We start from the raw sequence: 14,449 nt of genomic DNA on the forward strand, positions 1-14,449 counted from the left end.
TAGATAAAGGTGCCCCCAGTGGTTAGCAGAGGAGATTGTGTGACTTATTAAACAACAGAGGACTGTTCTCATGAAAAGCTACCTTAGAGCTTTGCTGTCACAGAGTACTGTGTTGGACAGTAGTGGACGTTACAGTAGAATTCAACAAGCAAACCAAGATCGAGGACATCGCTGTTCATAATGTCCACTGTACAAACACAGCAGCGTAACTAGGATCTTATGGGCTCTAGTGCGAAGGGAAAAACAGATGGGCCCTCCTTATGAAAATTTCATTGAATTAAAAAATGAATTTGTAATATGTAATTGCTATTTTTGTGCCTCAAACATAGACTAGCATCTGTTGATCTGTATGTTTGTGTTAGACTACCTGTTTAAGATTTTAAAAGAAATATAATGAACATATCATGTTGCAGGTTGTGATGAATGATCATGAAAGGAATGCATTATGGACACAAGGGAGATAAATAGATGATAAGATATTGGACCTTGGTTGCACAGCTGTGTCAGTAACAACAGTACCATGCAAAATAAGAGACTACCCTTAATTTCAGTAATTATAAAATAATAATTAAAAAAATTAAAATAATAATATAATTATAAAATAGTCATTAAATGTAAATGATTAATTTATCAGTGTCAGGAAAAAACACAAACATAAATCTGACAGAAAAGTACACTGAAACCATAATAATGACATATATAATATGACTATATAGTTTTCAGTATAAAGTGTGTCCACTCTTTTAACAGTTTTCTTTCCTTTCTGTAGACTTGCTTTGAGGTTCCTAAAGAAATCTTCAGGGATTTGTGGTTGGTTGCATTGTTGAGTAACTAACAAACTATTTTTGACTACTTTCTCAGTAACGTCTTCTTGACAGCTACACATCCTTTCTGACACATAGCATTGAGTTGTCGTCTCACAGTGGAAGTGTGTTTTTTCTGATATCACATATTTTCAGTCTTGGAAACTCCTGTTTGTTCACTTTTTTCTGAAATATAATATACCTTATCTACTGAAATAAAATCACATGCACTTAGTCTCTATTGTGACTGTAAATTAAGGTGTAAAAAAGGGTGGTCTCTGACTTTTGCACAGTACTTTACAAGAGGGGTTCAATAAAGATTTTAAACTTAGTGGTCTTTGTGCATTCCTCACTCACAGCCTCATCCTTATTAATTATGCCACTGTAGTCATTGCTATGTATTATACTAAAATGTTTCAAGTACCTATTGATATCTTCAGCAATGTAAGTGTTCAGACATATATGTTCAGTTTTAATATATATTTATTGTATCAATTGGTGTCATCTGTCAAAGTTGTCTAATATATTATTTTTTCGTTGTTTCAAAACAGAAATTTCATTAGTGGAGTTTTGAGGCTGATAATCATTCATAATAAATACTGATAAAAACCTTTCAAAATGATGCTTCTTGGATCACACTTCAGTAGGAAATCCTTCCCTGGAACAGTATCTCAGCCAGTGCACAGCAGCCCTGTGCGACTTCCCACTGCATCTCCAGAGAAATCTGATCCTTCATCCTTATGCTTAAACTCCCTTCCTACCTGGATAACACAGGCCTTATGTGACCTAACACAAGGTGAGCAGGAGCTCCAACATCTTAGAGAACAACAAACAACAGAAGTGGATGAAGTGAACCAGAGTCTCGATTCCGCTATTCTTGATGCTCAGAAAGAAGAACGCCGCCTGTTGGAGAAGGTGGAGAAAGACCACCGAGAAGCCCAACAGAGACTACAGCAGCTCAAACGAGAGAATGCAGCTGCAGCTCGAGTGGGGCAGTCCCTGGTGGATCGGCAACTGCGAAAGATGAGCCAACTGAAGGAGCAAATTCATATGTGGGGTAGATGCCCTAGTGGACCCAACAAGAGTCAGTTGCTGAGAGGAGTTCGGGAACTAATACAACCATGGGAGATCTCACTTTCCCTGAAAAAAGTTACTTTCCATCCCAATTCCCAGCCCAGTACCATTCCCTTTGGAGAGATTAATGTGCAGGAACACAGCTTGTCTTTTCCGGTTGGAGTTTGCGGACCGCAGGGCCAGAAATGCGCCATTCACACTGGTGAGATGGCACATGAGAGTCATGTGGCTGTGTCTGAGCAAATCTCTGCATCTTTTAATGGTGGTGGAGACAAAGAACCTTCAAGGACAAACATTGGGAGTAACCGTGTTGTCAGGAAGATTCGGATATCAACTGCTGATGAAGATGTGTTGGGTGATGAAGTGAAGTTACCCAGCCCGAAACCACGTAAGCTTTGGTCACATAAGCGAGACACCTCAGAGTCCTCCCAGGAGGAGGATTTGGATTCACTTGGCTCTGATTCACGTGGAGAGGATCTGTTTCTTGCAATCCACCCATTGTCAAGCCAAGGAGAATCAGAGGGAGATAGCCCTGGATCTGGACGAAATGGTATCAGAAGACGTTCTTTCTCCAAAGGTCACAGGAAACAAAGGACCCTTGTGCCAGTTTCAAGCCAGGAGCCATCCTGCCCACCAGAGGAAAGTGGACTTGAGAACTCTAGGAGAAGCCGAGGATTCCAACGAGGAACATCATCTCCTGCCACAACTGGCTCAGAACATCACGCTTCTAAAACAGATTATGCTAGATCTAAGTCAAGTTATAGCTGCTTGGATCTCTCTTCCAAAGAGCAACCACAATATAGTGCAGCATCATTTGCTGTACCAAGGAGATCCCCTTCTCCAGCAGACAGCGTGGACTCCAGCTATACCTTCACAATCAGGTCAGCAAGTAGTCGCAGTAGTTCCCTGAAAGGAGAAAGCCGAAATTCTATCTCGACAGCGGACCTATCTACCAGGGATCACCCTTTAATCAATGGTAAAGAAGAGCATCAGAAGAAGTTAAATCAAAGTAACTTGTCAACTCCCAAGCCAAATATTGTAGACTTTAAAAGATCTGAGACACCTGAATTAAAAGATCAACCTCTGAAGAACACCTATGAGGGTTCCAACAGAGTATGCCGGTCTTTGTCCATGTCAGCAATAGAAGGGAGAGCTTTGCGCTCAACCAGGAGCGAGCAAAATGGAGACAGAAGAAGAAGAGAACGGGCAGATTCAGGGCTGCCTAAGGTTGAGGAAGAAAGGCGTACCCTAAAAGTTGGTCATCTGGTCAAGAAATTTGGCAAGCAGGGCTCAGGACGCACTGACTTCACTTTGCCCAGTGGAGTCCATGCCACACCACAAGGTCAACTGTTTGTAGTGGACTGTGGAAATGTCCGAGTTCAGGTTACAGACCTGCAGAGGAATGTTGTGCAACAAGTGGCTCCACCAGCTTGTGATGGTACCTCACGACACTGCCGCAACTTCTTTGATGTTGCTGCTAACTCCAAGGGCCTGATAGCACTGACATGTGCTGCAGAACGGGCTCTGCTGGTGTTTAACCGCCATGGCCGCCTCCTCCAGACCTATGGAGGATCAGGTTCTCAGCAGGACTTTGAGGCCCCAAGGGGTGTCACTTTGACAAGGCTTGATGACTTCCTAGTGGCGGATATTCGACGTGGTACATTAACAGCTCTCAAACTTGATCCTAAGACAGGAGCCAAGATGGAGCGCACAGTAGTGACAGGATTTCACAGGCCTTACCTGGTTGCAGCATGTCTAACTACAGGCCTGATGGTTGTGTCCGAGAGGGGCAATGAAACTGGACGGGCGCCTTGTATAAGAGTGCTAGAACCTGGTTGGAACACCATTCGCATCTTGGGTGTGTGCTCTGGTATGGGGCCTGTTCTCACAAGCCCTTGGGGAATTTGTATTGACACAGATGGAGATGTCCTGGTGGCTGACTGGGGCAAGCAGCATTGTGTGGTGCTTTACCCTGCTGTTGGTGTAGGTCGATCAATTATTACCCAAGGCCTCAGCAGCCCTAGAGGTCTTGCTTTGTTGCCTGAAGGTCATCTTGTGGTATCAGACAGCATGAACCACTGCATCAAGATTTACCGCTACAAGTAAGGCTTAAATGATGTAGCACTCAGACCTAAAAAAAGTAATGACAAAGACATGTAACATACATTTAGATTTCAGCTATTAAATCACAGTAATCTGAATAGAACTATAGGTAAGAGATCTGCTGTTTGTTGAATTACTGACTTTTACAGATTATTAACAATAATTACTTGAAATAAGTCATGTTTAGTGTCTTTCAGTGAAATATTCAAAGAGCTTAGTAAAGAGACTTTATGTATGCATATACTTAAATCAGAGCTTATTATGTTTAATATGTATTCTTTGATATTTGGATTCGATTCATAACTATTTTAAGTAATTACTGAAAGAAAAGAAAATATATTACACAGCCTATATAGTATATTTATATATAGTATATTTTTAATATTTCAGCTTTAAAACTGTCGGTACTGTTTGTATCACAACAGATCAACGTGAGTTCCATAGAATCAATTACACATTTAAATGAAAACACACAAGTAATCACGGAATGCCATGTTGTAAATCGTTTCTGATTGTGGGACCCCCCCTGTGCCTGGACATTTCCATTGTTTTCTTTGCTATTATACAATATAACATTTTCAACTTAGGATTGTTAATAGATGGTGAGTGGAATCAAGGATATTAAGGGCAGAGAAAAAGACCAAAATGGGCAGTTCAGAGGTTCCAGCACAAGTATTGTGAAGAAAAATGTTGTGAAATGCTATGCTCCTGGGCGTAGTCTAGCTATGGCATATTATGACATATATTTAAGTATATAAAATTTCACTTTAACTTTTCATTAATTCACTAATGTAATTACAGTGAATTATAATATTTAGTTAGTTTCTGATCAATATTTTAACAGTGTTATGTTACCTTTTACTTAGTATGGAATAAACTGAGTGTGGTGTTTAGAGTCTCTGGGTGACAAATGCATTTGTGCTGTCAATCACAAAATGAAAGTTAATACAGAAAATACATGTATGACTGATATATATGAAGTACATGTTAGTGAATGGGTAAAACAGTGCTTGCTGTTACACTCAACAGTACAATAAAATGCTTGTACCTGCCTCCAAGTCGGAATCACTTTATTTCACCAAGTATGTTACACATATGAGGAATTTGACTTAATGGGTGCACAGAAGTATTACATGTAACTAAACAGACACATAAATACTAAACAGACCAGACACATAACATAGACTATTATCTAATATTATAAAAGAAAATACAATATATATACAAGTAAGATTAACAACTTAAAATAAAAATAGAAAAAAATAATTAAGAATATAAAGAATAAGAGAGTATATATTGTGAGGCCAATGTAGGAGACAAAAATGTGATATGTACATATGAGCAGGGTCTGGGGAGACATATAATAACTAGTATTTATTACAATATTTTACAGAATGATATGAATATTTGTAAAAAAAAAAAAAACATTGTACAGTTGTGCAAATAAGCATTATGGTACAGAGGAGTTGCAGTAAGAGTGCCAAGTACAATCACACAGTCAATGAGGTTTATTGTTTCAGTTTAAATCTTACAAATTTTAAAAATTACAGTTAACATCTGTATAACATAACAGTAAAAAGTGCCGCAAGCTTACAAGGAAGAAAACAGATGTTTTAGTTTTTGTATGCAACATTTGGTTTGGTCATCAACAAGCTTCACTGATCAAGTCTGTACATATTGAATGCACCTTGAGGGACAGAGGGAGAGGGGGACCAGGGCCAGCTGTGTTGTCTTGGATTCCAAGTGTCATGAATACAGTTATCTCAAGTAGAAAGTTAAAATGTTGGAAAAATGGCTCACAGGTTGGGACCACCAGCATTCAAAGGTTTGGAATTACTTATCTTATTAATCTTATTAATAATCTTATTATTAAAAATCTTATTAATGACTGCTGTCATTTTATTCGATAATCAGAAGGTACTTAAAGATTCTTTTATTCAATATAATAATTTTTCTGGCAACCCAAGAAGGTATTAAATTATCTAAAGGTTATTTGAAATCTATCTACATGAGTTATCTACATGAGCCATTCTGAATATGCTTCCTTGGATAATTTAGAATAATCTACAACTCTGTTCATCCTTCCATCACATGTCTTTATTTTTATGGCTTGTTTGTTCAAATTAATTTGTTCAAACTCAAGTGTTGCAGTTGTAGTCTCATATTAGTTATTTTTTACACAGGTATCTTATAAAATGATATATATATAATTGAAAAGTGATTTTAAACTTTTACAGCTGGTGACAATAGGCAGTTAACTAAATGTATTATTAAGCCAAGAGTGAAACAACCAGCAGCAATACAGGGCAAGTAGCAAAAAAACAGGTATTATACAACACAAACTGCTTGGTAGAGAAGCATTCTAACCATGCTGTTATGGCGAAAATACAGTTTTTCACAAACACTGTAGCACTCCACTGTGACACTATTGCTAAGCAATGACTTTCACCGCTGTAGGAGCAATAATGACATCAAACAGTAATCAAGTAAATGTGATAGGCACCTATGATGCATCACTGATTACCTACAATCAACAAATAATAGCATTTTATGCACACCTTATACCAGGCATGTCAAACTGGGGACCTTCCGGGCCAAAGTACTGCGGAGATCAACGTTTTCAAGAAGGCCTTGCTAATTAGCTGATGAGCTGAATCAGGTGTTAATGAGACAGCGTGCTGAAGTCTGCAATGTTTTGGCCCACAAGGAATGGATCCTGCCACATGTGCCTTATACCCTTCAAACAATTTGAAACACACAGTCCTCACAGTACACAGAGCAGGAATTTATGGCATGGCACATGGAAGAGCAACATTAAGAAAGAAAAGGATCAGCAGAAAATAGTAGACTTTGATGGCTGGGCTCACATTTGCAGTCTAAACCACATCTGCCCTGGTTTCGGAGACCACTGTAGTGTAAAAATCTTACTAAATGAACCCAAATGTTCCCGTCCAAATCCAAGCAAAACAAGAATAATGAAGTATCGGTTTTATTCATTGTTGAAGCAAATGGTCAGTGTTGAAGGTCATGAACCCTTAGCCATGAACATCTGTGGTCTAGCATGATGTAGCATGATGTGCTTGCTCAGGCAATGAATCAAACCCCACTCTGCCACTGGAGGGCAATGATGTCACCCACTATACTTTCTCAACTGCTTTGACCATTATACCAAGGTCACTGCAGTTTCCTCACATTACAGTAACTGCTTTGATCACTGGCCCACTAGAACTTACAGAATAAAATTCTCTTCTTCAGCCACTCTGGTCTCCAGAGCCACTCTCAGTTTCTGCCAGAAGACTTGAGTGTCCTTTCCTGGTTTGGGCCAGCTGAGGTAAGTCCTTTTCTTTACAAGTCTCCTCATCCTATAATACGGAGACAGTTGATGTGTTGGAATATCCTCTAGGAATACCAAGATGAGAATATCCTTCTTTTCATCGAAGATTCGGAAACTGGCCAGCTGGATCTCACTGGAGCACCACTCACTCTCTAGATAGTGGTGACTGATCACACAGATAGTTTTGCGACTGCCATAAATGCTGTCTACAATATTCTCTATAATTGGCTTGCCTGGTTGGAAGTCCCTGTGATGCAAACATAAACTCCAACCCTGCTCTCCTTCTAGCTGAGGTAACAGCTCACTCATGACCCATAATTCATCATGGGTATTGTAAGAAATGAAAGCATCATATTGAAAACTGTCAGCCTTTTGCTTTCTCTGCTGTTTGCTGTCATAGACAAATGCCAGTAAAATGTAATAGGCATAGACAACTTGTGATCTCAGGAAGTGGTAAAGTAAGGCACCAATCATTGTTAGAAGGACTACAGTGGCAGAAGAAATAAAACAGTAGAATTCTACATCCACAACGCATGAATTGATGTCAAGCTTAAAAAGTTTACTTCCTCTGAGTTTGGGTGGAAAGTTGCATTTGAATTGATCTGCATTTAAAACTTGCGTATTATTGCTGATTTCTGCCCACTTAATGAACCAAGCATTGGTGCAATCACAAGAAAACACATTCCCTTCCATGCTGAGGTAAACTAAATTTGGAAGGGAAGATATCACAGTGTCATTAATGAACGATAAGGCATTTTTCTGTATCGTCAACATCTGCATCTCAGTGAGGTTTGCTTTCCTAAGAAAGTCAATCGATTGCAACCCAGTTTTGCTCATAGAAAGTCTGGTAAGATGTTGAATAGGCATAAAAACCTTTGAGGAAAGAGAAATCAGTTCATTTCTACTGAGGTCCAGAAATGTAAGATTAGGTGTTGGAGCGAATGTGAGAGGATGTACAGAGTCAATGTTGAGATTTCGTGCCTTGAAAGTCCTTAAAGAATTCAGTCCTTCCAAGAAATTTAAAGGGATATTCATCATCCCATTGTGGCCTTGACTGTAAATACTCAGAAACTTCAAAGAGGTTAGAGATGTAAAGAGTGGTCTTTTGAGCCTCTTTTGGCTCGCATAAGATATGTAATTGTTGTTTAACTGAAGAGTTTGTAAACGTTTAAGTCCTGAAAAAACAGAAGAACTTATTGATTTCTGGGTGATCTTATTTGATTGTAGGTTGAGGAATTTTAAACAGACTAAACCATCAAAGGCCCCAATCGCTATCATTTGGATTTGGTTGTCATCTAAATCTAGTCTTGTCAAGCTTTGTAAATATTTAAAATCGCCTCTCTGAATCCAGCTCAGTTTATTACTTGCCAACTGCAAATACTCCAATTTACAAAGGCCAAACCAGAGTTTGACATTTATATTTAGCAATTTGTTCGAACTCATAATGAGGGACCTTAAGTTCTTAAGGTCTTGAAAGGCAAAATCTTCGACAACTCGCAGATCATTTCTGTAAACATGAAGTGTTAACAATTTCTTAAGGTTTAAAAAATCTAAGCGTGTTATTTTTGTCATGTTATTGTAACTGATTTCTAGAATTTCCAAGGTGGAAATATTTCTAATGGCGATGGGAACAGCCTTTAGTTTGTTGTGAGACAGATTGAGAATTCTGAGTTTGTTCATTGATCTGAATGCGAGTATACTTACGTTTTGGACCTTGTTGTCTGAGAAGTCCAGCATTGTCACGTTAGTGCAAAGCTGTAGTTCTTTTTCTGATATGGAAGTGAAATTGTTGAACCGCAGCTGAAGAGTTTTTGGTGAGTTACTTATACAGGCAGGCTCAACCAATGCTTTTACTTTCTCTTCTCCAATTTGTTCAAGTTTCAACACACCCAGTGAAGAACTAAAGGTTTGCAGCAACACTTTCATCTCCTCTGATGCCATTTTTATACCATTTAAATTGAGTCTTTTGACATTCCTTAAAAAGCTGTTGTCCTTCACATCCCATTTCATACTTCTACTGATGAAGGCCAGGTCCAAAATCTCAAGGTCAGGAAAAATATTAGAAGTGATGCTGAAGACTTTCAAAGGATTTTGGGACAAATCCAGAGTTTTGAGTTGTAAGGATGTGTTGGACACTTCCGTTGTCTTAAAAGAGTAAAATCCATTGCTCCTAATGCAGAAGTCCTTTAGACAGGGTAATGTGAAAAGAGGTTGCACTTCTTGTATACGGTGTAGGCTATTTCCAGAGAGATTTAAGGTTACCAAACTGGTAAGAGGAAGAAAAACAGAAGGATTGATCTTTGCAATGCGATTTTCATCCAGTCTAAGGTAAGTCAGGTAAGACAGATTGTGAAAGAGTCTGTCTGGGATTGTAGTTAGTTTGTTGTAGGCAAGATTCAGCTGCTGCAATGCCACCAAATTCCTGAATGCATGTTCCTCGACAACCTTAATCTGGTTGTAAGACATATTCAGATTGGTGAGAAAGGACAAATGTAGTAAATCATTATTCATCACTTTAGAGATCTCATTTCTGGAGATGTCCAGGACTCTTGTTCTGTAGGGTAATTTTTCTGGTACAGTGTAAAGTCCTTTCCTAGTACAAAATACTTTCAAAGTATTGGATTTATTTAAGGAGCCCACAACCTTGCAGTTTTTCACAAAAAATCCATTTACATGTATGGAAATGGTTAATAGTAACAGCAGGCAAATGGTCATTTTTAAACAAAACCCTCCTATTGAGGATTGCATGTTCTTGATATGGATAATAATTAACAAATGAGATAGCAATGAGATAGTTAGCCCAGACAGCTTATTCTAAAGACCAAGATATCTGAAGAGATGATGTTGAATATTCTTGCTGAATATCTCATCTCACTTCAGTTCATCTATAAATGAATGGAAATAAACAAAACTGTCAGCATTTTGAAAATAAATTCATCTGTGCAGACATAGCTTACACAAATAAGGACACATCACTATTAAAACACATTTTCTTTCACAAGAACCCAGCAGCGAGTACTGGAAGAAGTGCCGATTAGTGCCCCATTAAGTACCGTTACTACCCATTAATGTACAGTACTGTGCAAAGTCTATGATTATTTATTTAATTTCTGTATTATATTAAAAAAATACTTTATGGATCATGCTTCAACTGCAAATACTGTAATTTATGAAAGCCAAACCATAGTTAGCCATTGATCTTTACCAATTTGTTTGAAATAATGATGACAGACTTTAAATTATGAAGGTCTTGAAAGGCAAAATTTTCTACAAAGCCATTTCCAAAAAAAAAAAAGGTGAGACAGTGTGAAATGTAAATAAAAACAAATTGAACTGAATTATAAATTTACTTTGACCTGTATTTGAACAAAAAACAGTACAAAGGCAAGATATGTAACATTTAATATAATCAACATTGTTGTTTTTCTTTGTATATATGTTTATTCTGAAATGGTTGCCTATAGTATGTTCTGAAAAAAATTGGGACAGAGTTTAAGACTAGAAACACTGTGAAATGTTTTTTCAAAAAAACATCAATAGTGATAATACGGTATTAAAGGAGCATCCATGAAAGGGCAAAAATGGCACAAGCCACTTTGCCAAAAATGCAGCAGCAAAATCCCATCAGGTTTGAAATAATGTTCCTCAGCCATGGATTGCAAGTATTTTAGGTACCTGACCCCTGAAGTTCAGTATATTATCACATGATTTGGGGAATGTAGAAAAACCTCTGTGCTTAAAGGAAAAGGCCAAAAACCACAAATGAATGTCCATGACCTTCAATCCCTTGGATGGCACTGCATTAAAAAACAGCATGCTTCTATAATGGAAATTACCGTAAGGGCTCAGGAATACTTTGACAAATTGTTGACAGTGAACAATGTCCGTCACTGCATCCGCAACTGCAGGTTAAGACTGTACAGCAGAAGTCACATGTCAACAAAATGGACTGATGCACAGCGGAAACGTAAAGTGGTTTAATGAGTCAACCTTTCAAACTGTTTATGTAAAATCGTCTTCTTTAGGCAAAAGAAGTGAAAAAAATAAAGCATCCAGATTCGTACCAGTGTAAAATTCAACGGCAGGGTCTGTCAAGGTTTGGGGGGTATTAGTAGGTAACTTGTACATCTGTAAAATTACCATTAACACATTTTTATAACATTTAGAACACTTTCACAATGGAAACACAATGGAAGAGAATGTTTACTTTTACATGACAAAACCAAGCCACATTCTGCCCGTGTTACAACAGCATGGCTGAGTGGTCGGAGATAGGCCTGTCTGCAGTCCACACCTGTGTCCTATTGAAAATGAGTGTCTTATTAAGTTCAGAAAATAACAAAGGCCCTGTATCATTGCAAAGCTGGTGACTTTTAAGAAAGAGCAATGGTAAAAAAGACGCTCTGACAATTGGATCAGTTTATGTCTTCCATCCCCAGTTGTTTACTAAATGCTGTTACTAGGAAAGGCAGGGTGAAGGGTGGAGCAATAGATGTCATTGTGCATGGAAATGTAACTAATGGTAACTAACAGAAGGCCCTGTATCATTACACAGCTGGTGACTTCTACAAAAGAGGAATGGTGAAAAAAGAAGCTCTCGATCAGGATCAGTTTATGTCTTCCGTTCCCAGTTGTTTACTAAGTGCTGTTAATAGGAAAGGCAAACTAATACAGTGCTAAACATGGTCCTGTCCCAAATTTTTTTGGAATGTGCTGCAGGCATTGATTTTTGGAATGAGCATATATTTGCCAAAAACAATAAGTTGATAAGGTAAAACATCACATGTTGTGTTTTTGTACTGTTTTCAGTTTAATCTAGGCCAGAGTTGACTAAACACTGCTTCCTGTTTTCATTAGAATTTCACATACTGTAAGAAAAAATTTGGAATTTAACTGTACTACTCACAAATAATTCCTATAAACGTGAAGTGTTAACAATTTCTCAAGGTTTGAAAAATCTAAGCATGTTATTGTAGCTGATTTCTAAAATGTCCAAGGTGGAAATATTTCTAATGGCAATGTGAGTATACTTACACTTGGAGATGTCTGAGAAGCCCAGCATTCACATTAGTGCAGAACTGTCATTCTTCTTCTGAAATGAAAGTGATGTTGTTGAACTGCAGCTGAAGAGTTTTTGGTGAATTAATTATATAGGCGGCTTCAATCAGTGGTTTTGCTCTCTCTTCCCCAATTGTTCAAGTGTTAGCACACCCACACGCCCAGTGAAGTTTGCTTTTAAGTTCCTCTGGTGCCTTTTTTATACCATTTCTATAGAGTCTGTTGGTAGTCGAAGCTGTTATCCTTTAGAAGTGAACTTGAAGACCTGAAATGATTTTGGAGCAAATCCAGAGTTTTGAGTTTTAAGGATGTGATGGACACTGCTGTTGATGATGATGGTGAATATTCTTACTGGATATCTCTTCCCACTTCAGTTTATCTGTATATAAATGGAAATCTCTCATTTGAAATTTCAAACTGCATCAACAGTGCTATGCAAATAGTGTGTATTGTTCCACACATGATTTTTTTTTTACAAATTCTGGGTAAAACAACAAACACATCACTGGTCAATGGTAACTGGCTTATTAGGACAAATGTGCATGACTAAGCTAAAATGTAGCCAAAAAAGTCTTTAATAAACTTTGAACTTTGAATCATGAGTCATTAATGATTCATTAATGAAACTATGTTCCTCAACTTTTGAACAGATATATTCAGAGAGGAATGTGCAGACTTGAGTACATGTAACTAATGTAATTAGGTCCCAAAAAATGGTAACTGGATTTTGTTACAGTAACAGAAAAAAGGCAAAAGAAAAAAATGTGACTCTTGCTGGCTTTTTACTGTGGCTTTAAAAACAAGATGCTATACTACATTTTATGTCTTGAAATAAAACAGCTGCAGCCCTTACCTTAGCACAGTATTTAAAAAATAATCCATTCAACTGGATAAAATTTAACTACTGCAGAAAATGATTAATCTTTAATCATTTTCATTCATTTTTACACTCCCTCAATAAAAAATATAAGTATGAGTAAACTATAATATATATATAATATAGAATATACTCATACTATAAACTATGAACAATGAGGTGAGAAATGCTGTTGACAATATTTCACTTCCTTACATAAACAGTCAATCTGAAACTACAGTAATGCTGACTGGGGATCTGAGAAATAGATGTCCAAGAGGAAGTCCAATGAAGTAATGAAGCCATATTTAACATAAATACATATATGCATATGTGTGTAGCACAGTAATGATTACTGTGTACTACATGCAATGTTCCTCACTGGTATATTGCACTACATCTAAGCGCACCAGTGAGTAAATATTTCTCTGTTTTTTTGTTTGTACACTGCTGTGGCACTCAGATTTCTCCTGAGGGAATAATTAATAAAGGGATTAAAAAAAGGCTTAACACATACTAAGGCTTATTATTCAGTAACTACGAGGACTTCAATGCAAACCAGTTGAGCTGTTCGTTATTTTTAGGCTATAGAAGTGTATAATAAAACTGGGTCTGCCAGTGGACCCTGGGTTAAGAGATTAAAGAACTATTCTTCTGTCTATAACAAGATACAAGTGCTTTCCATTAAGCGAATATAAAGAAGGGTGGAGCAATAGATGTCATTGTGCATGGAAATATAACTAATGGTAACTAACAGAAGGCCCTGTATCATTGCACAGCTGGTGACTTCTACAAAAGAGGAATGGTGAAAAAAGAAGCTCTCGATCAGGATCCGTTTTTGTCTTCCGTTCCCAGTAGTGCTATTAATAGGAAAGTGCTGTTAATAGGAAAGTGCTGTTAATAGGAAAGGCAAACTAATACAGTGCTAAACATGGTCCTGTCCCAAATTTTTTTGGAATGTGTTGAAGGTGTCCATTTTTGGAATGAGCATATATTTGTCAAAAAACAATAAGTTGATAAGGTAAAGCATCACATATTGTATTTTAGTACTGTTTTCAGTTTAATCTAGGTCAGAGTTGACTAAACACTGCTTTCTGTTATTATCAGCATTTCTCACTGGTATAGGTCTAATGCTATAGGTCCTGAGACTGGCATGCAGTGGAGTGGTGTGGAGCTAACATGCAGGAACTTGTGCCTCCAAGCGTTCTCTCCCTGAAAAGT

General features: G+C 37.6%; 1 protein-coding gene across 2 annotated transcripts; it reads right to left on the reverse strand.

Annotated features, from left to right (window-relative positions):
- Positions 1–5,033: 5,033 nt before the first annotated feature.
- Positions 5,034–12,411, reverse strand: LOC108434693 (toll-like receptor 13). Of its 2 annotated transcripts, XM_037543630.1 has the most exons (3): positions 12,349–12,411; positions 9,019–10,199; positions 5,034–7,342 (listed from the first exon to the last, which is right to left on the reverse strand). In XM_037543630.1, exons 2-3 carry the CDS (start codon positions 10,060–10,062, stop codon positions 7,232–7,234), a joined length of 1,155 nt encoding a protein of 384 aa, XP_037399527.1. In that variant the 5' UTR covers positions 10,063–10,199; positions 12,349–12,411; the 3' UTR covers positions 5,034–7,231. The 2 variants fall into 2 exon arrangements, with proteins under 2 accessions (XP_037399527.1, XP_017565512.2); XM_017710023.1 differs by having other exon boundaries at positions 5,034–10,199.
- Between the last annotated feature and the right edge of the window lie 2,038 nt (positions 12,412–14,449).

This window comes from Pygocentrus nattereri, chromosome 12, assembly GCF_015220715.1.
Source record: "Pygocentrus nattereri isolate fPygNat1 chromosome 12, fPygNat1.pri, whole genome shotgun sequence".
Taxonomy (NCBI): Eukaryota; Metazoa; Chordata; class Actinopteri; order Characiformes; family Serrasalmidae; genus Pygocentrus; species Pygocentrus nattereri.

Excerpts from the sequence above, each read along its gene's own strand:
- LOC108434693 (XM_017710023.1), bottom strand. The coding sequence starts at position 10,062 with ATGCAATCCTCAATAGGAGGGTTTTGTTTAAAAATGACCATTTGCCTG.